General features: G+C 39.9%; 2 protein-coding genes across 4 annotated transcripts in view; one reads left to right on the top strand and one right to left on the bottom strand.

Moving 5' to 3' along the window:
* Nucleotides 1-8,138, bottom strand: part of ENPP3 (ectonucleotide pyrophosphatase/phosphodiesterase 3) — a 37,102-nt gene extending 28,964 nt beyond the window's left edge. The window contains exons 1-4 of one of the 2 annotated variants that reach the window (XM_068184490.1): nt 8,047-8,138; nt 6,424-6,742; nt 3,315-3,393; nt 1,103-1,225 (exon numbers count right to left, since the gene is read on the bottom strand). In XM_068184490.1, coding sequence (XP_068040591.1) covers nt 1,103-1,225; nt 3,315-3,393; nt 6,424-6,540 — 319 coding nt within the window. In that variant the 5' untranslated portion in view covers nt 6,541-6,742; nt 8,047-8,138. Of the gene's footprint in view, nt 1-1,102; nt 1,226-3,314; nt 3,394-6,423; nt 6,996-8,046 lie in introns of those variants that run through there. The other variant, XM_068184491.1, reaches the window with a different exon arrangement.
* A 6,943-nt stretch (nt 8,139-15,081) lies between these two features.
* Nucleotides 15,082-26,211, top strand: part of MED23 (mediator complex subunit 23) — a 37,695-nt gene continuing 26,565 nt past the window's right edge. The window contains exons 1-11 of one of the 2 annotated variants that reach the window (XM_068184485.1): nt 15,082-15,218; nt 17,952-17,983; nt 18,088-18,175; nt 18,967-19,091; nt 19,232-19,343; nt 20,130-20,228; nt 20,774-20,875; nt 21,822-21,891; nt 23,646-23,758; nt 24,923-25,018; nt 25,562-25,579. In XM_068184485.1, the coding sequence (XP_068040586.1) occupies nt 15,159-15,218; nt 17,952-17,983; nt 18,088-18,175; nt 18,967-19,091; nt 19,232-19,343; nt 20,130-20,228; nt 20,774-20,875; nt 21,822-21,891; nt 23,646-23,758; nt 24,923-25,018; nt 25,562-25,579 (915 nt within the window). In that variant the 5' untranslated portion in view covers nt 15,082-15,158. The remainder of the gene's footprint in view (nt 15,219-17,951; nt 17,984-18,087; nt 18,176-18,966; nt 19,092-19,231; nt 19,344-20,129; nt 20,229-20,773; nt 20,876-21,821; nt 21,892-23,645; nt 23,759-24,922; nt 25,019-25,561; nt 25,580-26,211) is intronic. The other variant, XM_068184486.1, reaches the window with a different exon arrangement.

Here is a 26,211-nt window from a genome sequence, read left to right as displayed (position 1 = left end):
TTCAACAGTAACACAGAGTCATAAAAAAATTTATTTTACAAAGGTATCTCCAAAGTCATCTCCCTCAAAGCCTTCCATCTTTCCAAAAAGATCTAAAGAAAAACACAAACAAAACAAACAAACAAAAAAAAAAAAAAAAAAAAAAAAAAAAAAACCAACTCCATATTTTTTTACAGTGGAGAAAGAGAAGCAAACTGATCTTTTTTATGCTCTGGCACATGAGTTCCAGCAGAGAGCAAAAAAAAAAAAAAAAAAAAAGAGAAGTAAGTACTGAAGTGGGCAGAAAAAGCAATAAGGATGAAGAAATGCATGAGCAGCTGCTGGGAAAGCAGAGACAGTAACTGGAGAGGAGCCTGGCCTCAATGCAGAACCAGGCTGTCCACCGGAAGACAAGTGGACTCCTCCAGTCCCAAGCACCCACCGAGGTCTGCATGAGGCTGGCGAGCACAACTGACTGGGAAACACCCCCTCATTTTCAAATGTGCAAGAGGTACTGACAGAACAGGGTTGCTTCAAGGGCCCTGCTTAAAGATAACCCATTATTCCCGCTCATGCTCATCATCAGCTTTCTATGTGCCATGAAATATGCATGGCAAATGCTTTGGTTATCCATAAGGGACAAAAATACAGGAGTCTGATTTGAGAAAGATGCAGGAAGATTTTGTGTCCTGCCAGGTCACCAACTTACAGCTCTCTAGCCACCTGATTACAGAGGCAGCTTGACTCTGCCACATCCACCTGAACAGGAAGAATAACTTTACTGTGAGGGTGATGGAGCACTGGAAAGGTTGCCCAGAGAGGCTGTGGAATCTTCTTTCCTGGAGACATTTAAAAGCCACCGGGACACAAGCTTCAGGAGTGTGCTCTAGGATCTTGCTTGAGCAGGCAGGCTTGACTAGATGACCTCCAGTGGTCCATTCCAACCTTATAACTATTCCGTGATTTTGTGATTTTTTGCCACATTTCCCTCCCTAGGAAATGTGACATGACTTCTGTGTATCTGCATAAACATGACAATTACCCATTTTCTATTACAGTCACGTGAAGAAAAAAATTCAAAATAAAATGGACAGCAGTGAGCACTGCCTGGAGGAGAACTTACTTGGCTCCACACAGGTGTCCTCATAGTCCCAGCAGCAGTCCTGACGCTCCTTGCAGCCGCCGTCGCACTGGCAGCCAGGCACATCTTTCCTGTGTGGCTCATTGCACTTGTGTCTGCAGCTGACTGTAGGGAGAAGGCAGCGAGGCTGAATGCTCAGATAACCCTGTGCCAGGTCAGTTAAACAGATCATGGATATGGGCTGCAGGGAGAGATGTGCTGAATAATTTCCCAAATCTGATTCCCTAGCCATGTTCCAATATCGTCACTAGCACGCGGGCCAACACAGTGGAAGCAAGGCTATAGGAATCCCTCTGGGAGCTGAAGGTCTGACAGCTGCTGGCACCATGCTGGCCCACAGCCTGGGGCAGAGCTGTTTCTGCAACAGGTCCCTGCAGGACCACTGGCATGGGAGGCAAAGCCAGGGTGTCCCACTCTGCCAGCATGAGAAAGGGGAGACTGGCATCTCTCCTGCTCATTTCTCAGTCTGAAATAAAAGAGGAAGAGTGATTCCCACTTTGGATGTTCTGTAAGACATCTGCATGGGACAGAAGCTCCCTCTGGGCAGGGTACCGAGCCATAGGGGTCCCCAGAGGCAGCTGGGCAGGGACCAGCAATCAGGAGCCATCCCAACACTCCATCCTGGAGCAGGGCAGCTGAGGCAGCACCAGGGCAGCCCCACACCAGGAACTGGTACTTCTCTGACAACAGGGACAGGTCATGGCCAGGTTGTTGGCCTGTGGGTGTGTCTGGCCTAGCAGGACCCACATCTGGGCAGGGCAAGGCTGGTGCGAGCCAGAGGCCATCCCTGCTGGGTCAGTGCTGGGACAGGGGCAGTGGCTTCTGGGCCCTGGGTAGGGTGGGGACAGCCTGGGGGAATCTCCTTTCCTGGAGACATTCAAAAGCCATCTGGACACAATTCACAAAGTTTATTGGAGCACTCAGGACTCTGGCAATATCTCTGCTACATTATCGTTACCATGTCCCTTAAAAATCTGTAGGTTGGGCTGTTTTAATTAAAACAAAGAAAAGGATCTAAATGACGGGCCTGGCATTGAAAGTTGAGACAAGTGTTCCTCAGCACAGCTCTGACACCTTCAAGCAGGGTGAAGGGACAGCTCTGGGTCTCCTGAGGACACCTGAAGACAATCCCAAATCTCCAAAGATCACTCGCAGTTCCACACCAGCCTCCACATGGACAAGCCTTGAATGCACATTCTCTGTACTCCAGAAATACTTACTGAACCCTGCTGAGCTCCTGCATTTCCAGCTTTCTTCTCCAGTCACACAGTTAAACAGGAATAGGTATAACTATCTACTCAGGTTTGATAGGGCAATTCTATTATAATTACCACAAGGTTCATGCTTTTGCAGGATGCACTGCCTACAAATTTGGCTTTAATATCTTCTTTGTAGAGCCTATGCAGAGCTAAAATTATTTTCAAATTACAAAAAACCAATTACGGTTCTATTTCATCTTATTTGCTATTGAAAGTCTTCAGAAGGATCTAAGACTTGATGAGCTAGTAGGTAAACAATTACAGTATGTGTTGATTAGCAACGAGAAATGTGCAATGAGAATGTGCTTCTTTGAACTCCTCCAGAAGGGGTTACTATTGTTTTGATTCTAAAGGAAGTGTTTTATTTAATTCACAGCATATTGCGTTTGTTTGTTCTCACCTAGACTGACTTGTTCCCCCTGACATCAAAACATTACTTTGTTTTTCTAACTAAAAAATACCATTCCACTGAATCAAGCCACTACCCCCTTTTTGCTGTAGCTTTACAGAAACTCAAGTTTTCAAAGAATATTCATAATCACTTTTAGCATCAGCCTCCTGAACTATGCGAAATATACTGAAGATAATCCAATGATATTTCTTTCACAAAATATTTTTTAACTATATATAATAGGATAACATATCTCAAATTTTCTGGAAGTGTTAGTGCAATAAAACTTCCAATGTGCCATGAACTAGGTTTCACACTTTTGGAAAGATTCAGCAAGACACTTAGTGGTTTAGGATATGTTTTTCAAGTATAGATTGTGAGTGTTTAATTTTTATACAATCAAACTGGAGAAATGCAAGAACTTTATTTTCTCAAGTGCTGACTTTTCACAGATCATTTACATTACACTATTAAAAAGCCTTTGCTGAAAGCCTTTGCCAGATCCAGATCATTGGCAATTATACTGAAAGTATCATAAACATACCTTGCTCCTGGTTTCCACGGTTGAGTCCTAGTCCTAAACCTAGTCCGAGGGCTACAACCACCAAAGCACACAGAAGAACCTGTCACACAGACACAGGGAACCAGCGTTCACAACTGTGGTAAATTGTTATGTTTATTAGAAATTAACTCATTAATATTTCTATGAATGCATGATTTCTTAAGAACTAATAATTTCTCTGAAGTTCTTCATCAAAAAATTGAACCTGAAGATAGGAGAGGCACAATAGTTATAACCTTATGGCCAGTTGTGATGTTGTAATTGGGGAAATTTTTGCTGGAGAAAAGATAGTAGGAAGTAATCAGTATATTTATCTGTTTTGCATAGGCTTTGCCTGTACAAATAAAGGCAATTACTTTTATTTAACTTCTGTATTTACCTGATATGATCACAAGGATTTCTTAAGAAATTTAGCTGGATTGAGGTAGTAAAGTGTAAAATTTTCACCCACATGCCAGTTTCTTATAATAAGTCACTCTGTTAGAGGAAGGTTAGAGGAAGGTTAGAGGAAATTGGAAGGAGACTAACAGCCCAAGGAAACTCCCTAACATAAAGCAGCATAACTTTCGGGAGACTGGGGGAGAGCTGAGGAAGCCTCTATCAGCTCAATAGACACAAAGCTCAATAGACCAAAGACAAATGGCAATTCATGCCGTCTGAAAGGTGCAGTGAAAAGGGCCAACCTTCTCAGAGTATTTTGTGATATATGCACTTCCCTGTTCACTAAGATAATCATGGGAAAGAAGATGCATATCACACAAAAAATCACCATGAAACAGCCCAGTTTACGTCCCATGCTTGCCTCAGAGTTTTCTTTTGTCTTCTGCCATTTCCAGGATTCAGTCAGCTGATTCCTGGAAGTACTAAGGTTAAAAATAAAGTAGAAATGAGAGAGGATTACTCTCAAGCTCGGTATAACTGTAATGGAGCCTCTTATCTGAGACTACAGCAATCTTAAGGAACTGAGAACAACTGCACGTGCATCCCCTGATCTTTGTGGCTGCCTGTCCTGCCTTGCAGGTGCTGAGCAGAAGTGTGGCAGCAGGGAGGGCTGTTCAGTTCTCAGATGTGGGTGTACAACTGATTTATTTATCTGGCAACACTGAACACTAGCAATGCCATAGTTACTTCCTTCATACTTTCTCCTTCTCAACTTTACTTTCTTTCTGCTACTTACTCACAGCTTTTTGTACAGATATACCTCAAAAGGAGTGGAAATGGGATTGGTGAGAGAACTGGATGAGGGAGACAGATGGAGTAAGGATGTGTGGAAGGATTGCTCAAACTGGCAGAAATGCTGAAGCCCCCTGAAGAGAGACTGTAGGTGTGAAGGCAGCAGTTTAATCATACATCCAGTCAGCAGGCTCTGAGAATAAGGGTGTTAGGGTTTTCCTTTGGGCTAGACCAGCAGCCACTCTTTCTGGGCAGGGAGGATAACACTGCCAGGTGTTTCACTGAGCACAGATAAGCCTAATCACCAGGGCATGTACTTTTCACCTTAAAGATACTATGGTTTTACCCTTCATTTTGATTAAAACTCACATTTGTAATGGAAATAAGTCGATCCTACTAAACTGAAGTACAAATTAAAATACAGCTACTACAGCAACAAACATTCCCACTTCTTCAAGTAATAAGACAGCTGAAGTAAAAAAGAAAAATTCCTATCAGGTATACAGATAAGATGATCCATTTATTATAACATTTACACAAACACCCTTGATTTTGAGACATTCATTCTTAAGGTGAAATAACATTGGTAGCACCTATTCAAATCCTCAGGCTTTCCACAGTTAACTTCTATGACTAAATTCAGAATTACAACTACTTATTCTTAGACAAGTTGTTCCTAGTGCATGTGCTCTGTTTGCTGGAGGACTTACTAACAGTGTGACTCCTATTCTCTGCCTAAACTTTCAGGAAGAAGTTGCCAAGAAAGTATTTCATGCATTAGATTTAGCAAAAACATAAATTGTGTGGAATATTAACAGTTTACTCCTCCAATATGTAGATTGTGAGTTTTGTATAGGCAGGCATCTGAAAACTAGTGCATCTGAAAGAATGAATATGTTTTCGTAGACTTAAATGTCTCACTTTACCCTTCCATGTACCTCTTGAAGGTATAATTTGCCTTTCTTTATAGTTATGCAGTTTTCCCACATTCTTTCTCATGACTCATTTTTAACTGATGACTTTAGAAAAAAATATGTCTGTTATTTCATCTTCTTTTTTCACAATTTCCAGTATTTCCCTCACATTTTATGCAGTCCTTGCACAATGCAGCATTAAATAGGAAATTGTACTATGTGAAATTGTTCTGATTACATAGAGCTGAAAAGTATAGTAGCTTGACTCTCTTTTTTATAGGGCTATTTTCAAAATTAAGTTTCAAGTTTTTCTAAAATCAGTACCTATGGTTTTCTCTAAATTTCAATTTGCAAATGCAAGAGCTTGTGTAAACATATACACATATGTAATGTTTATTTCTATTGTGGTCACCATCAGAAGATACAAGAAAAGATTTTAAAAACTTAACAAAAAGCCTATACTTTATTATTTACAAGGCAGCTGCATAGCTCTTAAAACCTCAGGGAAGAGGTAAAGAGCTGACACAATATTTGAGATGTGGGACAGACAATACTGTACAAAACGTTTCATTAAGCTTTCCTCATGCCTTACTTCCTGAGTGTTTTTTGCCAACGACTTGCCTATAGGTTCTGTTTTGTTAATGACAAATATAAAGATACAAAAGTAAGGAAAAAGAAAGTGTGGCTGCCACAAACATATCTGTTTTGAGACAATATCTAAAGGTATAGAAGCAATGTCTTCACTGTGCAAAAGAACTGTCAGGTTAATGAAGTACAACCAAAACTGCCAGTAAAAAAAATTGCTTCATTTTTTTTTGAAGAAGGTACCAGAAGAACTTTAGGAATGTGCCAGGGAAGCTAGCGCAGTTTCAGTGACACACTCATGCAGTAAAATTTTAACTAATTACTAAGCTACCCTGAATGATTATACAATGAAACTTCAAAAAATCCTTCAGATTTGAGAATTGTAAAAGTATCAGCCCTGAAAAGCAGCCCCTACTTACAGCACAGATGACTTTGTATTTCAAGACGGTTTTTTTCTTCACATACTCTTCTGATTTTAAAGACATCTCCTCTGAATATCCTCTGTGATCCTTGGTTTTATCATCCTCAAGCTCCATTTTGTCAAGATCTGCCACTCGTCTGAGTCTTCTGCCTTCTTCAGCCTCCCCAGCTGTGTTTGCTGCGAGTGAGATGCTACTCCTTCTTCAAGAGTTCTAGTACTTTGCTCATAGATCTTTTAATGAGATCTCAGCTCTTGCATCCGTGTTAGGTTTGCAGGAAGCTAAAGCAAGCAGGAAAACTACTCTGAAAGGTCAAAGGCTGAAAAACATTTATCTGTGTTCTGGGAACCTGACTGTTCAAGATAAGAACGGCATTAGGCAAACACTTAAGTGAAGATTAGAATTAAAGTGTTGCTAAGCAATAAAATGCTTAAGTACTCAACTATTTGGTTAAAAGCTTGTCATGCAGAGAATTTATCCTCAAAGAAAGTGTTAAGTATAAGAAACCAGTATGAGAGGAGACGGTTTCTTATTTTGTGTTCTGTGTCACGCCTATGTATTCAGATCCCTTTCCTTATTTAGCATCAGAGGATTCCTCCCTGTTAGTTTCAATCCATTTTTGTCTCAACTTCTTTCCCCTTCTTACACCGTTTTCTTTTTTGCAGTACTTATAACTGTGCTTATTAAAAACAAATTGTATACAGCCAAATCAAATTAAATTAAAAAATAAAAGGTTTTGTTTAAAAGGTTTTGTTTGTTAAAGGTTTTGTTACAATTAAAATCTATTTGTTTTTCAACTTGGTGGTTACTGGAAGGATTGGCTGCTATGAAAATGTACCTTCATAGCCTACTAGGACTATGATGAATTTATAACTATTCAGATTGTAATATATGATTTAGAATAAATTCGTGCTCAGGACTAAAAAAAAACAGTATCCTTTTTAATGGAACCAAATATACACAGGATGAATTCCAGTCTCAAAAGATGGTTATTCTGAAGGATTATTCCTTTTCACATATATGAATATGTGAAAAAGGACAAAAAGAAACAGGAGGATGCCCCCAGAATCCCGCTAAGTGTGGAAACAGTATAAAAAAGACCCTGTGAAATCAGTACTTTGTGAACTGCTAGAGTACGGTGCTGCATTAGTCTGGACCCAGTTCACCCAGCACCCACCCAGTTCACCCACTGGTCACCTGGCTCAGTGCTGATTTGCTTGTGGCTTTTCCAATTTTACTTTGAATTATTTTAATAAATTCCTTTAATTATTAAATTGACTGATTCATTTATAACAAGATGTTGACCTGATTCTAAATTTGAGCATCACATGAGCTGCAACTTATAATAATTAAATTTATAATGATTATAATTATATTTTAAAAATCCTAAGCATTATACTATACCAGCTGGTATGAAGAAAATTAACTCCGCTGCAACCCAAATTAGTACAATCTCCTTATTCTATACAATTTGAGTCATGCTTAAGTCCCACATTATCCAGCACATCCCCATTAATCACACACACACACACACACACACACACACACAGAGAGACATCGACATCATCATCATCCTTTAATTTACAGATAGATATCACTCCCTTACTCTACGAGACATTTTACCCCAATAAAATGCCCATTGAGTTCCCTTCTTCCATGACCAGGGTTCCATCTCTTGTAGTGATTGCTCAGGCGTGTTGTGTGGAGCTACTGGTAGCCAAAACCTAATCAGGTTGGGTCAAACCTGTAGGGATTCTTGTGAGGCTTTCCCTCTGCTCAGGTGGCTTCTGTTATAGTGCTTTCCATACAACATGCAACTCAAGCAATGAGTTACAACACTTAAACATCGTATCCACTTCAATTTCCGCACCTGGGGCCCTTGAAGGAGGCTATAAAGTTCTTTAATTAACTCCTCCTCTTACCATGCTGGTATGGACTTACACCCAGGTTGCAGACTTTCCCTTGGTTGGAAAGCTGCTCTGCAGAAGAGGACCTTAGGGTGCTGGTCAACAGCAGCTGGACATGAGCCAGCGTGTGCCCAGGTAGCCAAGAAGGCCAGTGGCATCCTGGCCAGGATCAGCAATAGAATGGCCAGCAGGAGCAGGGCAGTGACCGTCCCCCTGTACTCAGCACTGGTGAGGCCACACCTCCTGTGCCGTGTCCAGTTTTGGGCCCCTCACTACAAGAAAGACATCGAGGTGCTGGAGCGTGTCCAGAGAAGGGCCATGGAACTGGGGAAGGGTCTGGAACACAAGTCTTATGAGAAATGGCTAAGGGAGCTGGAGGTGTTAACTTGGAGAGAAGGAGGCTTAGGAAGGAAATTTACCACTCTGTAACTACTGAAAGGAGGCTGTAGCCAGGTGGGCCTCTTCTAGGTAACAAGTAACAGGACAAGAGAAAAAGGCGATGTTGGGGAAGATGAAATAGGAAAATCTTATAAATATGATTGCCTGGCAAAAGATTTGGAAAATACAGACATTGAGATGAGAACTAGATTTGAAATAACAAACCTTGACTACTGAATAGCTAGAAAACAATAGTATAGCCAGGCTGAAAGCAATCCTGCCTTCTGAATAAACAATGCCCTTTACCTGCAGATAGGTCCAAAGGTCAAATGGAATGCTCTGTCTCACCCCCAGTGTATGGTTCATCCCACACCTGTAACCCTCCCCTGAAGTATCAGGTATCTGTGACCCCACTGGCCCAAGTCCTGTTCCAGCCCACCTTGAAGCCCCCTGATAAGGTGTGCCCGAGGGACCAGACGCTCTCTTGGACCTTCCCCTGGGACCCTCACCTGGAACCCTCGCTCCCTCTCTCTCCCTCTCTCCCTAGGCCTGCCACGAGTTGCGCCTGGCAACTCCAAGCAGGGCCTTTCACCCCTTTTAATAAACCACATCTTCTAAGACCTGACTTCAGAGATCTCTCATCCATCCAAACCGTCCTGGAGTCCCGCGCTCTCTACAAGGCCTCAAGTTACTCTTAGGAAAATTTTCTTCCTCAAAAGTATTTTCAAGTATTGGAGCATGGCTGAGTCACCATCCTTGCAGGTATTTAAGACACGTACATGTGGTGCTTAGGGACATGATTTAGTGTTGGGCTTAGCAGTCTTTTCCATCCTAAATGATTCTACGATTCTATTATTCAGGGGTGTAACTGCTCCACAATGGACATATCCACAGCCTCAGATACTTTGGGGTATACCTGCTCCAGCCTGGTGTTATTGAGAGCTCACAGCACCTTCAACCTGAGTTCAGGCTACAGTTACAACATGCCTACAGCAGTACAGGAACAGCAGCAATGACCAGGCCATCTGTCAGCCCAGGCACGTGGCCAGTGCTGTTATCAAAATGTTCCTAGGCACAGGAAAGTGAGATGATAAGCACTACAGCATATGGCAACAAAAATCACTCCATTCTAATGTAGAGCAAAGCAAGAAGGTCCTTTGTTGAGAACAGCAGCCTGCCAATAAATAGCTCAAACAGCTGTAACAGCTGTAAATCCAGTAGAGCACATTCCTATCAAATCTGTCATAATCTTCAACCCCTCTGGCCCCACACTGGGTACCAAAAAGCACATTTGTGGGTTAATCTGAGCAGGCAGCTCAGCTCCACACAGCCATTCATGCTGTCCCCTGCTGAGGGAAGCAGGGAAGAACAGAAAGGGTAAAAATGAGAAAACTTGTGAGTTGAGACAAAGACAGTTTAATAGGTAAAGCAAAGACACTCACATAAACAAAGCAAAATCACTTCATGACTACTTCACATCAGCAGGCAGATGTTCAGCCACTTTCAGGAAGACAGAGTTCCACATGTCGTGATTACTTGGAGAGGCAGACACCATTCTCACTCTGACCATTCCCTATGCCTTCCTTTTTTTATTTCCCCAAAGTTTTATTGCTGAGGTGATTTATATCACCTCAGATGATGTGAGGTATCTGACTGGTCACCTGGGGTCTGATGTCCCAGCTGTGACCCGTCCCAGCCACTTGTGCATCCCATGCTACTCAGACAGAAGGCTTTCAGTCTGTTTAAGCACTCCTCAGCAACTAAAATGAACAGAATGTGATCCCATATACCTGATTTTGCTACTTTTAACCAATCATTGCTCCAACTTGACATACTTTACTGTCTTCATGATGAATTACAATATTCTAGAACATTTTTCACCAATAAAATTCAATTATTAAACTTAATAAATATTAACCAAGAATCCAAACTTCTGTTTCAAAATCAAGGGCCTCATATGTTAAAAATACTTATTTTCATCCCTACCAAAAGAAAATTCACATTAAAAAAACAAACAATCAACATGATCAATACATAGGACTTAAAAAAAAAAAAAAAAAAAAAGAAGAAGGATATAATTATCCTTTCTGCTCTCAATTACTAAATCATAACTTTGAGTGACCTTTCTGCATACAGACTGACACTATACCAATGCAGGGTGAGGGTATAAAAAAACCCATTCCCCCACAGTTACACCGCAGTCCTCAGTTCATCTGACACTTTCAGGAAGAAGATGTTTTCAAAGAACACAGGCAGGACATCTCTGCCATATACATGTTAACAAGCATGTCAGGAAAATGGGGAGGATAATTTCTGAATAGCACTGTGTTGTAGACACTTTCAATTTTCACTGCTAAGAAGCCAAAAGTCCTCTAAGGCCATGAAGAACTAGACAGACCCTACACACCATGCATTCTAAGATGCTTTTGTACTCATTTGTCATCTATCTTCTAAAATGAATGGTACTCATACAGGAAAAAACATTTCAAAGTTTAACCATTTTTCTCGTAAGTGTTTCTTGTCACCCACAAGCATTAAAATGGTCATTTTGATGAAGGTGTTTTTGCTAGAGTAATATGATATTTAAAATCATTTTGAAAAGTGCATTTCTTTTTCTGTGTCTGGGTGAAGAGGGTCATTTCATCCTCACCCCTTCTGCCTTGCTTAGTGGGGTGTGTGGCTCTGTTACTCAGTACAGGGTCTCATAGTGGTTCATGACTTGGCAGATGGACCAAGGTGCAGTCGCTCCAGGGTTAATAGCAGTACTGTTTCTCCTCCTGGATACTTGGCTACCTCAGGCAAAGCAGGATGAGCTTTGCTTAATCCTGACCTGCCCCAGCACCCCTTGCTCCCAGTTCCATCCCATTGAGATTCTCTGCTAAAGTGTGACTGAGATAAGTTCATCAGGTCCTCAAGTGTGCCCTTCCCCGTACACACACCCCTCTCCTTTACAATTGTGTCCAATGGGAAATATGATTTGTCCTAAAATAAGAAAACCAAGTGAGAATGGTGCTAAGATAAGAACATCCAGTGATCATTCCAGGAGGAACAGTCTGGATATTCCCGGGATGACAAATTTCAGAGACAGGGAGGTCTAATGATTTCGACTGACTTTGGCACACATCAGTCTGCAAAAGCGTTTGAAATACTGCTGGAGACTGGGCCAACTGGGCAAACTGGTCTCCCAGGCTACAGACAGCTTCCAGGCAGATCCCCCTGTCCTGGAAGGGATGACTGCAGGGTACATCCAGCCCAAAGGTACGAACACTCACTTTTGGGCAGGTGAGTAAAAGCACCAAAATCCAGTCAGGTAAAGAGATAAAACCCTAAAGCATCTCCACAGGTGCTTTGATGCTTTGCCATTGTGAATTCTGTAAGGCCAAAGACTGTAAACTTGTATATTTCTAGCTGGTTATGATATAAGCTGGTTATAGTACGTTAATATAATATTACATGCTTATATTGTATATTGCTTTGGCAATATTTAGATACTGTATTAACAATAAATCTAATCATAATAATCTACATAATGTGTCATACTTCTTGTGCCTGAACAAGAGCCTTCTTTCTACTACTCTTCTACACAAAGATAGGATTATAGGTACTGCAGTTTTGTTAAAATGAGATCTGGTTAGACAAGATGTTCATTCAGGACAGAAATCACCATTTGAACCTCTTTGAGGGTTCAAGGCTATTACATGGTTGAGTGCTTCAGTTTTAAAATTCGAAATTTGGTATAGTATTTGGGACAAGTGGTGAACCAGGACCCTAACTAGGATTAGACCAAGTCTGTCTACTAAATATGACCATCTAGATTTAGGCTTGCATGCTAAGTTCTATTTAGAATGTATGTTGGCTAATGACTTAAAATCAAGGCAAAGTTGTATTAGGCAACTAATACAAGTTGTATTAGTTGCTTAATAGAACTTTACCTTGATTTTTTAAACCAAAGTAGCGGACAGATTGTATGTTGTACATATTAGGGTTGGATAGGAATGGCTGTTAGCCCAGAAGTGTAATAGAGCAGTAAGGCAGAAAAAAAGTAAGAATAGTAGACTGGTCCTCAAAATAATAATAAGACATTATTATGAGTAAAACAACTCCTTTTTGGCTCATTTCTAGTCCTCTTATGAGTCACTGTGGGAATGGATTAGAGAGGAGCTTGGCACAGAATTTGAGTAGACACTTAACCTGTGCATTGTCATTTTAATAATATATGAGGTGGTCTGTCCTGGATGGACAAGTACTGACACTGGGTCTTGATGAGATGCGCATGGGCATTTCAGATTGTTGTGAAACACTCTTTAAATAAATACATAATGAAGAGTATAAAGAACAATTCTTACAGAATAAATAACTTCATGTTAAGACTGAGGGCAACCCAATTCTAAGAGCAAGACAAGCAAGCACAAGCAGACCTTCAATTGCATCCCCACTGTTTTCAATGATCATCTGTTATGTATATTTAGGTAAATAATACACATGTAAGCATTATTTGTTTCCTAACCAGGTATTTCCCATTGCTGAAAAGAAAGGACTGACTTCAAAGCATCCTGTGCCTGTTGGCTACAACATACATCTCTGCTAGCTGTGCAAGTACTGATGTCCCATGTATCACTGTTCTCTGTTGTACTCCTTAAATTTACTTATAACATTTCTCATTGTTTATGTCATGTATTCTTCCAGGCTTATTTACACAAAAGCTGTTTACCTTTAAAACAAGTGGTTGTCTATCCAATTCCATGTGAGCGTTTCCCCCACTCTGCTATTTTCCACTCAACTCCAAGCCTGAAAATGTTAATTTTTCACTGCTCTGAGGCCTCTAGTTATCAGCTTGATAGTTGATCAGACAGGGAGTTGATCAGCTTTATTTTTCTGTTGAAGACATAAGTTTGTACCTGTTTACCAGCACTAGCTGGATGTTTGCAGTCAAACATCCACAGACGGCTCAGAAAATAGTGTCAGCATCAAACACACAAAAAATTTTAGAACTGTCTTAATTTGGCATTTTACATTTCTTTCTAGTATAAAAACATCTGCATATATATATATATATATATATATATATATATAATATATATATAATGCTCTCTGCCAGATAGGAGGCTGTGCACAGGTGGAGGTCAGCCACATCTCTCAGGTAGCAAGCTATAGGACAAAAGGAAATGACCTCAAGTAGCACCAGGGGAGGTTTAGATTGGATATTGGGAGAAAAATCGTCACTGGAAGGGCATTTAGGCATTGAAACAGACTGCTCAGGAAAGCGGTAGAATCACCATCCCTGGAAGTGTTGAAAAAATGGGTAGATGTAGCCCTTGAGGACATGGTTTGGAGATGGGCTTGGCAGTTGAATTTGACGTTCTTAGAGGTCTTTTCACAACTTAATGATTCTGTGATTCTAACATAATACTTTTGTACTCATTTTTAAAGGTAATACTATTGCATTTTAGTGTGGCCAGTTCTGCCAAGAGCGACACGGTGCTGCTGGAGTGGATCCAGTGGAGGCCTAAGAGGATGACGGGGGGACTGGAGCACCTCTCTCATGAGGAAAGGCTGAGGGAGCCTTTTCAGCTTCAAGAGGAGATGACTGAGAGGGGACCGCATCAATGTCTATGGTATCTGAAGGGAGGGTGCCAAGAAGATGGAGTTAGGCTCTTCTCAGTGGCGCCAAGCAATAGGACAAGACGACACGGGCAGAACTGATGCTCAGGAAGTTCCAGCCGAACACGAGGAAGAACTTCACCGTGTGGGAGATCAAGCACCAGAATAGATTGTCCAGAGAGGTTCTGGAGTCTCCCTCACTGGACATACTCAAGAACTACCTGGATACAATTTTGAGCCATGTGCTCTGGGATGACCCTGCTTGAGCAGGGAGGCTGGAACAGATGATCCACTGTGATTCCTTCCAACCCGACCCATTCTGCAGTGCTGTGATTCTGTATTCCCGGATGTCTTTAGATAAACGCATTTTCAGATTGTTCTATGACTTACTACAGGAATTAGTAACTCCACAGTAATTACACCAAACTGGGCTCAAGTAGAAATAGGGAGAGTAGCGGCTGGAGATCAGCCCTGCAGAGAGGGATCTCATAATAATGAGATCCTTATACCTCAATACGGCTCCTTGCCCTAAGAATCAGAAGCAGCATCTCGCCAAAATATTCTCATAAAAAATTATTCAAATAAAAGATTATTCAAAAACCAAAGAAGCCTAAGCGAATATTTTTGCAAAAAGAAAAACAAAACCAAGTTTTAAGACGCTGTTGCTTTCCCAACGTTGCGGGCAGGCCGGGGCGGGCGGCGCCGCCCGGAACGGCCGGGCCGAGCAGCCGCTTCCCGGGGAGCGGGAGCCGGGACGGAACTTCCGGCGGCGCGGGAGGAGGAGGAGGAGGAGGGGCGGGCGCCGCCGCCTGCGCCTGACAAAGGGCCCGGCGGGCCCGGCCCGGCCCCATGGCGATCCCCATGGTGCCCATGGAGACGCAGCTGCAGAGCATCTTCGAGGAGGTGGTGGTGAGTCCGTCCCCAGAGCGCCGCCGCTGCCGGGGCCGCGTCCGGGTCGCCGCGGCCCGCAGTGCTCCCTCCGGGGTGGGGCCGTCCTGAAGGAGATGAAAAGCAGGTGGGAGAGGTGCTATTGGTTTTCATGGCACTGTCGGTGCGGTGGAGCCCCGCCGCCGTCCCCCACCATGTTGGGCGCTGTTCCCGGCCGGGAAGGGCCCTTCAGGGCTGTCGTCGGCCCCCGCTGGGCTTCATAGGAAAGCTGGGACAGAGGACTGGCCGTAAAGCGGCTTGCTTAGCCAATACCGAATTACAGAGCGCTGAATTTGCTGTAAAATGAGCAGTTTAAGGAGTTTTGAAGGAGACTAGGAGAAGATGGATGACCCGAGTGGGCGAGCCAGCATAATGGCATGATCAGATTGTGGGAATGCACACGCATGGTACTGCCTGCAAAGCGAAGCACAGTGAGCCCAAAGGTCTCCTCCATTTTCCATACGGTATTCCTTCCAACACTTTACCCAGCTTTGCTGCCTGCCCGTGGATGCATTCAAGGCCCCAGAACCGCTCCCAGTACTCGAGGTGTGGCCATACCAAAGCTGAGTGCAGCAGGATAATCACCTCTTTTGTCTGAATGGTTGAACGCAGGGTTTGATGCATCCCAGGATGGGGTTTGCCCTCCTGGCTGCCCAGGCTCTCCCTGCTGGCTCACACTGAGCTGCTGCTGACCAGCACTCCCAGATCCATTTCTGCAGGGCTGATCTCCAGCCACTCCTGTCCCAGTTTATACTTGTGCCCAGCAGTTTACTCTTGTGCCCAGAGTACTTGTTTGTACTCTGTCCCAGGCACAGACTCTGGCATGTGCTAAATTTCATGCCACTGATTGCTCAGTGCTCCAGTCTATCCACATCCTTTTGTAAGGCCTGTCATCCCTCAAGAGATTCAACAGCACCTGCCAGTTTAGTATCAGGAGATTTACTAATGGTGCATTTACCTCCTGCACCATTATATAAATATATTGAACTCTAGAAATGAGCCCAGAGGAACACCAGTGGTGACCCATCACCAGGCAGATGCAGCCCCACTGACTGCACCCCAGTCACTCTGGGGAGCTCTGCCCTTCAGCCACTTCTTCACCCAGCACACTCTGAACCTGCTTGTCCCACAGTTCAACAGCTTGTCCAGAAGGATGCTGTGAGGGGTAGTATTAAAAGCATTATCCAGAAAAAGTACTTCCACTGCCTTTTCTTTGTCCCCTCTAGGTGGGTGTCCTTATGATGGAAAGAAATTAGTTAAACAGGACTTTCCCTTTGTGAAGCCGAGTCAGTGGGTCATTAATCACACTTGTATGGAGCACAAGTGAACTAACTTCTTGGTAGATATGAGACATTCGCAGTTGGAAACACTGGGGTGACAGGAGCTGATCCTGAATGGGAGCCTGACTGACATTTCAGACAAAAAATAAGCTGATTGAAATGTCTGAAGTGGAAGGAATCTGTAGGTCTCAGAGCAATTGAAAATTATTTCTATGTGATGAATTTCAGTAGAGGAAAGAAAAGCCCAACCATTCTGTTTTAAGTTGGCATTATAAAGTGCGTGATGTACTTTTCTTTGTGTGGTGTTAAGTTGCTTGTAGCATATTAATTGCCTACACGTGACTGATTCCTCATTTTGGTGTTGCCATTCAGATTATTTTCACATTTTTAATGTTTTCATTTGCCTGTGTTGTCACACTACCTGTTTTTATGTACTGTTATTTGCCTAAGATTCAAAAGGAACAACAACAAAATAGTTTCTGAGAAAATTTCTCTGTATTTTTGGAGCCATAACTGATAAAATAGCAACTTAACTGCTTTCCCTGCTGCTGGTATGGACTTGGTGGACAGCAGCAAACTTTACCTTGCTTTCTGTGCAGATCAGATGAGTGTCAGCTTCTGCTTTGCTTCTTGAGTAGCAGTGACAGACAATTCTGGGCAAAATTATGGAAAGGGCGCACCAGCAAGTTGATTTTGTTACATGCTTTTATGTCTGTAATATGACAATGAAAATACATAATGGTCAGTGATAGATCACACCTGAGTATAATATGAAGTTCTTAGAAAAGGTAGGAAAGGCTTTAGGATAATATTTTCCAGAACCTATTTGCTGAAGTTCTAGAATAATGATGTAGAAGCCTTTGAGCAAAATGAAGTTGAAAAAGAGGGGGAGGGAGTAAAGGAAGGTCTTACAGAAGATAAATTGACTATTCATGTTTGTTTTTTTATCTAGTACAAGACCATTACATCATTCAATCAAATTTAAAAAGCAATGGATCTAAATTTGGATGAGAAAGTAATTGTATTTAATTGATTTGTGTAGCTGAATGTCATGGAACATAAGAGGGGCAAAAACTTAATGGAATTCAAAAATACTCATTTTTCAAATGATGAGAAGAGAGCAGTAATAATACAATCAAACAACTTCTCCAGGTTTGGGAAGTGAATTGATCTCTAGGTGTTTAGAAGACAAAAAAGTAAAAAAGAACAACCCAAAACAAAGAAACAAAGCCTTCATCTGGATCCACAACTTTAATATGTCTGTATGAAAACAAAGCAATCTCATCTTTGGAATAGTGTGATTTTGCAGAAGACACCTGTCGTTCTCTGGTAGAGTCCCATAACAATTGACTTTGTCTTTTGTGCTTCATCCTGGGGCCATGATAGTCATAGAAAACCTTCTAACAGTAGCTCACTTGGGGTTTTTCTCTTACAGAAAACAGAAGTAATTGAAGAAGCTTTTCCTGGGTAAGTGTAATACTGCTTTATTTGTGCAAGGTTTTATGTGTAAATGTATTTTTCTACTTGTTTCACTGGGTACTGCTAATAACTAATATTCTTGTTTGCATTAGGATGTTTATGGACACTCCTGAAGATGAGAGAACCAAACTGATCAGCTGCCTGGGAGCTTTTAGACAGTTCTGGAGCAGTCTTTCCCAGGTTAACATTTGATTTGTTGCTTACATCTTTGTACTTTATATAATTTTTAATATAAAGATATCTTTTCTAGTAGACAAACACTTAAGCTGTAAGGTCTGTGTCCAGTCATTCAGAATCTGATTTTAGACATGGCATAGTAAAGAATATAGGAAGACTTTGCAAGAAAAAAAAGGTAGTTTTGAGATTTGTAAAGTTACACAGTTGTTCAGCAGAGGTTGGTGTGCAGTGCAAATAACGATAAGCAACTAGAAGTGTAACAGTAAAGAAATAAACAATAAAATGTAGTTTGTTACAGAATTTTTGGTAGAAGTGAATAAATAGGTAAAAGAGAAAAAATAAAATAAGATGGTTAAGTTAAAAAATCACCTTTCAAAAGCTAGATACCTCCAGACACTGCTCCATAATTGGAGGCCTGTTCATCTTTATTTTCACTGAATTTGATAATAACTATGAAAGGGAAAAAATAATGTAGAACAGTTCTATTTTACTTTAGTCTGTGCTAACTGTGCTTACTTGTGAAAACCAAAGTAGACTATAGAAATGAGTGGTTAAGCTAGGAAATGTTTCCTCTGCTGGACAACTGACCTCAGCTTATGCTGGACAAGTGAGTTTCTTCAAAATAAGATAAGAAGACCTGTAGGAGAAACTATAGGTTGGGCAGCTGGATCACTTCTACCAATTTATAGTCTTGTTCTTGTGTTTCATTTTTTCATAGTAGGATACTATACTAATTTTATAGTTTGTTTCGCTGCCTGTAAATACATTCTTTCTCCCCTCTGTTGTTTTTTCAGGAGTCCCATGAGCAGTGTGTCCAGTGGATTGTAAGATTCATACATAGCCAACATAGTCCTAAAAGAATTTCTTTTCTTTATGACTGCCTAGCAATGGCAGTAGAAACTGGACTTTTGCCACCCAGGTGAGCCATGTTGGAGTAATTGATTAGCTACATGGAAGATGTTATACTGGAGATATTTTTGCAATGACATTGTACAGTTACTGCTGGAAAACATGTACTTATTATCTGCTGTTCATTCTTGCATTGTCTCCTTCTGCTAGGATGGTTTGTGAATCTCTGATAAACTCTGATACACTTGAGTGGGAAAGGACTCAGCTGTGGGCATTAACATTCAAATTGGTTCGGAAGATTATTGGAGGTGTAGACTACAAGGTATCTTCCACTCAATCCTTTCTCTTTGCAAAGACATGTTATTTGCTACCTTTGTTTATGTGATTTTATCTGAGAGACATCCAATTTTTCAAAGTCTGCTTTTCTTACAAAAGAAAATTTAGTGAGCACTTTCAGTGCTTCTTGAACTTTACCCTAAGAGATAATTTTGTGTTTACAGTGTAACACTTCTTCATACAATTTCTGTTTCAGTCCCTTTCCTCCATTTTCAGTTACAAGCTAAATAACCCTAATGCAGGTGCAGAAGTGGTGAACACTGGAAAACAAAAACTATCAAGCATTAAGGCTGGAATTCTGTCATCTGTGTTACCTTTGTTGCTACACAGCAAAAAAGCTCCTGAAAGCTGAGTCCTTGGCATGGTACAGCTCCAACAGAAGGAGTAGGAGACCATGCATGTCTTGCAGAGAATCACCTCACTGCATTGATGATGATGATATAGCAGAAAACACAAAATACAGCACTGTGCTCTGGTCAGGCTGCAAAAGGCTTTGTAGGTTGGATGTCTCTGCATGCGCATCAAAATACCAGCAGTTACTTTCTCTTCTGGAGCCTCCTAAGACTGAGACATTCCATAAGGAATATAATGTAATTGGTGTTAAAATTTAATGTAATCATTATTAATATTCTCAGTAGCAGTTTGTTTTCTGATGTTTAGCTGCAAGAACTAATTTTTCTGTCAAAATATTGTCTGACCGTATTGATTGTGTAATCTTTCTGCCAGAAATAAAGAATATCTAGGAACATTAATTTCATATGCTATCTTTCAGGGTGTGCGTGATCTGCTGAAAGTCATCCTAGAGAAAATCCTAACAATTCCAAACACTGTGAGCTCAGCTGTTGTACAGCAGCTTTTAGCAGCAAGAGAGGTAACTATATGGATTTTATACCACTATAGAGGAAGATAGGCCTTATTCTGTTGTTATTTGTGAGTTTCTGATGGTTGGGATAGCTCTGATTGTAGTTCAACAGGAAAGTCTTACTCTTTGTCTTCAAATTCTTTACTGCTATTGCAGTTTATGCAGTAAACAAAGTGCTTTTGTGGGATATTTTAAGTGTTAAAATCCCTAATAAGAGAGTCAGGCCCAATGCTGGACTTGACTAAGGCAAGATGTATAGGATATAATAATGATGAATAGTTTTTTATTAGTGAATAAAAATAGGGTTTTTTTCAGTATTTTATGGGCAGACATAGAGGCATGGTCTTACTAAGGCTCAAACAATCTAACTTAGGCTTGTACAATTAAAAACAGGTTTGAGAATTATTGAAGTATTGCTATCAGAATACAACTTAAGAAAAAGTATTTTAATCCTTGTATCTGTTTTAGTGGGCTGTCTCAGACTATTAGACAGATTACACATTCATTTACCTTCTCCAGGGTGTTTTACACTGATGTATTTTTTTTATTTATAGGTGGTAGCCTACATCTTGGAAAGAAATGCTTGTTTGCTGCCTGCCTACTTTGCAGTTACAGAAATCAGAAAACTATATCCTGAAGGAAAACTTCCCCACTGGGTAATGATATGATATAAAATAATGTACCCTGGAATTTTGTTGCACACAATACCTATATTTTAAAACAAAGTTCATGTGAAAATTTAAAATCTGCTCAACAGTAAGCTCTGTGTTTAGTCACGTAAATGAAGATACAGGCTTGATGTGATTGCAGCAGCAGCTCCCTTTGTTCTTGCATGAAACTTATAATTTTGACCTATGGTCTGATGTTCAAAACTCTTGAAGCACTGAGTTGGTTTTATTGAATATGTTTGGAAGTGCAGGTCATGCATACCTACCACTGTGTGCTTTCTCTGTAGCTTCAGGATAAGAAAAATCACTTTAAATAACTGACCAATGTTTTCTATGTTTAAACTCAGTTATGTAGAGATATTTGGGGCTCTAGTGGAATGAAAATTGTCATTGTTTCAAAAAAAAAAGTAATACCAATCCAGTTTTTAATTTTGTATTCTATTAAAATAACTAGGTGTTTGGAAAAACGTAAAATCCCAACTCCCCTGTATTACTGGGAAAATTGTTACTGTGTTTTGAGAGAAGATTTAAAGTAGATTGTACTCATTTGGGTAATTCTTCTATCTGGAGTTGTTATTGAGTGGCAGAGATTTGTTATGAGCAGAAATTATAGTTTATTTTAAATAATCTGTTTCAAAGTGTTATGCATTCAAATAAGATAGTTTGCATAGGAAACAGTTCTTACATAAAACACCTACTTGAGTGCAAATGGGGAAGAGTGCTTCCTGCACCTCCTTTCTAATGCCACAGTTTTCATTTTCCGGTTTTATGTTCCAGATGATTTTTCCAACTTTTTGAAATAGGAAGCCAGTTATTTTAGTAGATTTCTGCATATTTTATTAAAATCCATACACGTTTATATTTTTAAGTCTTAAATATTCCTTATCAATGCCTGGAACTTAAACACTAATTTTTTTCTCCTCTTCTCACCCAGTTACTAGGTAATTTAGTGTCAGACTTTGTGGATACCTTCAGACCTACAGCAAGAATAAATTCTATTTGTGGTAAGACAATGACTTAATGAATGACTTTAAAATGAATTCATTTTAATTTTGAACTATTTTTTTTTTAGAGCCTTTTGGGACCTATATCATCTAAGCAAAATAATTAAAGTCTTATGTTTCATCTAGTACCTCTGCCCTTGTCAGTTTGTTCTAAGACTTGTTTCCTTTCAGTTTTTGTTTTGACAGGGAAAATTTACTGATGAGATCAAAATAATTCTTTGCTACCTGCTGGTAGTGGAAGTGTGCTAGTTGTTACATGGTCATATGGTTTGTAACTACAGGTCACTAGTAGATAGGGAAATTGTAGGTTTTGTGTGCCCAAGTTAATGCATATCCACTGGAATGTTAGTCTTGGAATGTTTTGACTTCAGTTTCCACTGGAGCTTTTGTAGCTGCTCAGCCTCTTCTCTCTTGTTGCTGGCTTCTGGGTGAACATTTCCTAGTTCAGATGAGTACTCGTTCTACTTTTCTGTGAAAGAAATGCTTGTCTTCATTTATTGTTAGAAATCAGATGATCAAAATTTGGCTTTGTTTTACTATGATTCCTGCTGCATTTTTCTTCAAAAAAAAATGTCTTCTGTTTGCTTTGAGTAGTTTAATAAGAGCTGCATTAGTTATGAGCAAGGTTTATTGTGACAGAGCTTCTTTAGTGCAGAAATTAAAAATGTAAATTCATCTGTAATGCTCCCAAAGCATTTTGTTTCAGAAGCATCAGAAGTATTGAAAGTGTGGCATAGCTTTTATTTATATGGTTGACAGGGATCACATTTTGTTTTTGCAAGTGTTGTATGTGTAAATGACCTGTATAGATAAAATTGAAGGGAAGAAATACATATTTATTTACATCTTGTTTTATCTGATAATAATATGACCAGTTTGGATAATAGAAGTCATGGAATTTGAACTGAGTGAGGTAAAAATTGAGGCACCTAAATTTACATGCTGATATAGAGGTTTCCTTGGGGCTCAGTTCAGATGCTTATGTTTAAGAACTAAAATAAAGGCTAGTTGTCTAATCTACACTGACTAACAAGTGTAAATTCAGCCTACCAAACACACTTAATGTGTTTTGGTCTCACTAGGCTACACTGACTAAATGACTGGATCTTCATTGACTTTAATTGGAATACACACGCTTGTGTTCAGCTGTTTTACTGAACACAGTCTTGCCCACTGGGTCAATGAAGGGAAATTGAAAGACTATATTATACTTGGGTTTATAAGGCTTTTTTCTTTGTGGAAAGGTTCAGTCTGCCAAAATCAAATCCCTAGGTCAAGCAATGGCAGGGGAACAGTATTCTGGTAATATCTAAGGGTACTTATAGATTGATATTTGCAAACACTTTTTATTTTTGGGGTACCCAGTGTGAATAAATGGGGACTTTACTGTGTAGATATTTTATTAGTTGAAAGTTGGTTAGAAAAATAAAATCAATTTGAAGCAATCCTTGTGGTAAATCTAAGGGTAATATCTAAGGGTAATATCTAAGGGTACTTAGAGATTGATATTTGCAAACACTTTTTATTTTTGGGGTACCCAGTGTGAATAAATGGGGACTTTACTGAGTAGATATTTTATTAGTTGAAAGTTGGTAAGAAAAATAAAATCAGTTTGAAGCAATCCTTGTGGTAAAACCTTTAAACAGTGGAAATTTAAGGAGAGCATAAAAGTGGCTAAGGCCAGTTTTTGCATCAAAACGATTAGGCAATGGGCCAGTTTCACTGGTTGAGAATTTATGTTTCATTGCATATAGGTCGCTGTAGTCTCCTTCCTGTGGTAAATAATTCTGGTGCCATGTGTAATTCATGGAAGCTGGATCCTACTACGCTTCGTTTTCCTTTGAAAGGTCTCTTACCATATGATAAGGTATGCCTTATTAAACTTCTTAAACCTGTTATATTCAGTAAAACAAAACTTTTGTGTCATTAAAGCGGGGAAAAATTTCAACCGTGAATATCCGTTCCAGTTAGGCTAACTTTGAATGTGTGGATGTTTTATATTTCAATGATTTCAAGCTATATATAGAGGACCTGGAAAGCAGTGTTTGGTATAACTGCTGTCCAGATTGTTGAAGAACATGAGACATAATTTAATATGCTTTGTGGATGTGTGCATGTGAGAGAGCAAGTGAGAGCAGAGAATTGATTGGAAAATTGGCTAGATGGAAGAGAATGGTAAAATAATTTCTTCTTTTATGTGCTCGTTATTATTCCACAGGAGAGGTAATTTACAATTCAGACTTAAAGTTTGCATATTTAAACTTAAAACTCTGAATATAAAGTAGTGGTGTACTGAAAGAATTAAAAGGATCAGGACAAAAGTCCATGTTCTCCTGCATTCCATTCCCCATACCCTAGATGTCTAAGAAAGGAAGTACAGTATGTCTAGTGACATGTACAGTGCTCACAATCTGCAGCCTTTATCATTTTGTGTGTTTCCTGATACAGATGTGGTTTCTCTGTATTTAGTAAACCTTCATATCCCAAATACTTTTTCAGACTCTTCTTGAGCCCCTGTAAGCTTTTAGTATCCACAACATTCCTTTGACAAGGAGTGCCGCATTTCAGCTTCATGTTGCCTGAGGAATCAGTTCCTTCTGTTTGTTTTGAACCCAACTCCAGATAACATTTTTATTTAAAGTGATTCAGGCTGCAGGAAGATGCAGTGAGCAGTTGTTTCATATCTGATTTCTTCACATCAGTCTTGATTTTTATGCATTTTGGTGCATTTCCTTAGTTGTCTTACCTTGTTTCCTTCGAGTTCAAGGCTTTTCCAAGAAGTGTGCCATCCTTCTGTTGGATGAAGAAGGTTCTTCTACTTGGACCTCATAAAAATATGCCACTTCTTAAGTATTATTATCGCCTCATTTCTTTTAGTTACCAGAGAGCAAGACAGTTTCCCAGATAGTACATACCTGCATAAATTAAACATTCATTCTTATATTGTTTATTCAGTTAAATGTAAGCTCAGTATTAAATATTATCTTGAGGCAATATATGTTTGTATGTGATTGCTTGTTTCTTTTTCAAGGATCTGTTTGAGCCACAGACTGCTTTGTTGAGATATGTGTTGGAACAACCGTATTCCAGGGATATGGTCTGCAATATGCTAGGTCTGAATAAGCAGGTACTGTACTGTGCTGTAACACGTGATTCAATTCTGCATAGAATCTGCACTATTCTTTTTCTCTTTTCTTTGCTATAGCTAACTAAGCAAAACAGTTTAGGTACAGAGAGTGATTTTTTTTTTTTTTTATGAGATCATATTAGGTTAATTGGACACTGTTATTCCTATCATTTGTATATTGCTTTACGAATGTTAAATTGAAAAGTAGAGATTTAAAATATGATTTTTTTTTTGCATTGCTTTTTTTTCCTATAAGGCCAGCCTCAAGTACACCTTTGACAGACAGTAGGAGACTGGTTATTGTTCGTTTGGTTTTTAAAGCATTGTTCTACTCTGTTATATTGGAATGTTATAGTACTAGAATAGTTGGGAGCTGGGCTTTGTTTTGTTACATTTTTTCTTTTGAAACCTTAGAATGGGGGGGCTTAGTCTGACTTGGGGATCCTTGAGGCTGGCCTCATAGTCACTGTTTTGTCTTTTCTTTTTTTCTTCCTTTATTTTTGTTCTGTCCTGTCTTGTCCTGCCCATCCTCCAATGCTCTAGACCTTGAACATTGCTCAGGTATGTTCACAACCTTACTGTTGTATTGTGACTAACGATACGCTGGCCGCTTTGTAGCCACTGATTCCAGGTAGAAAATACATGTACAGTCAGGGCTTGAAATTGGCAGGACCATTAGTCAAGGGCAAATTCTCACTAGAAATCTCTAGAGATATGAGAGATACAGCATGATGCTGACAGTCAGTGGTCCTTTGATACTAAAATTTTCGTTGGAATGGACTGCTACTATTTCCCTTACCAGTTATAACGTTAACTTTGCTGGAATTTTCAGATGAGGAGAGATTTTTAGTTCAAAATTTCTTTCCTTAATCCAGTGGAAAAACCATCCACTGGACTTAATTGTAAAAATATAAGGGTGTAAATACATAATTGAAAAAATAAAGGTTTACTAGTGCAATTTTCTTATCATTAGGAAGCCTCTGTAAAGAACTTCCCAATAGGCAATTATAATATTCTCCAATCTAGGTGAAAGAAGAGTAGTGCAGAATACCACACAAAAAGTAGTTCTTTAAAATTTTGACTACTTGTTTAAATGAATAAACACCTGAGCAAGTCAACCAAATGGACTTCTGCTTGAAATTTTAAATCATGGGTGTTATAGTTTATTCCTCATTACACTAATAATTGCCACG

The sequence above is a fragment of the Anomalospiza imberbis genome, chromosome 3 (assembly GCF_031753505.1).
Source record: "Anomalospiza imberbis isolate Cuckoo-Finch-1a 21T00152 chromosome 3, ASM3175350v1, whole genome shotgun sequence".
In the NCBI taxonomy this organism is placed as follows: Eukaryota; Metazoa; Chordata; class Aves; order Passeriformes; family Viduidae; genus Anomalospiza; species Anomalospiza imberbis.
The sequence above is the reverse complement of the archived record's forward strand: the minus strand, read 5'-3'. Positions and strand labels throughout refer to the sequence as shown.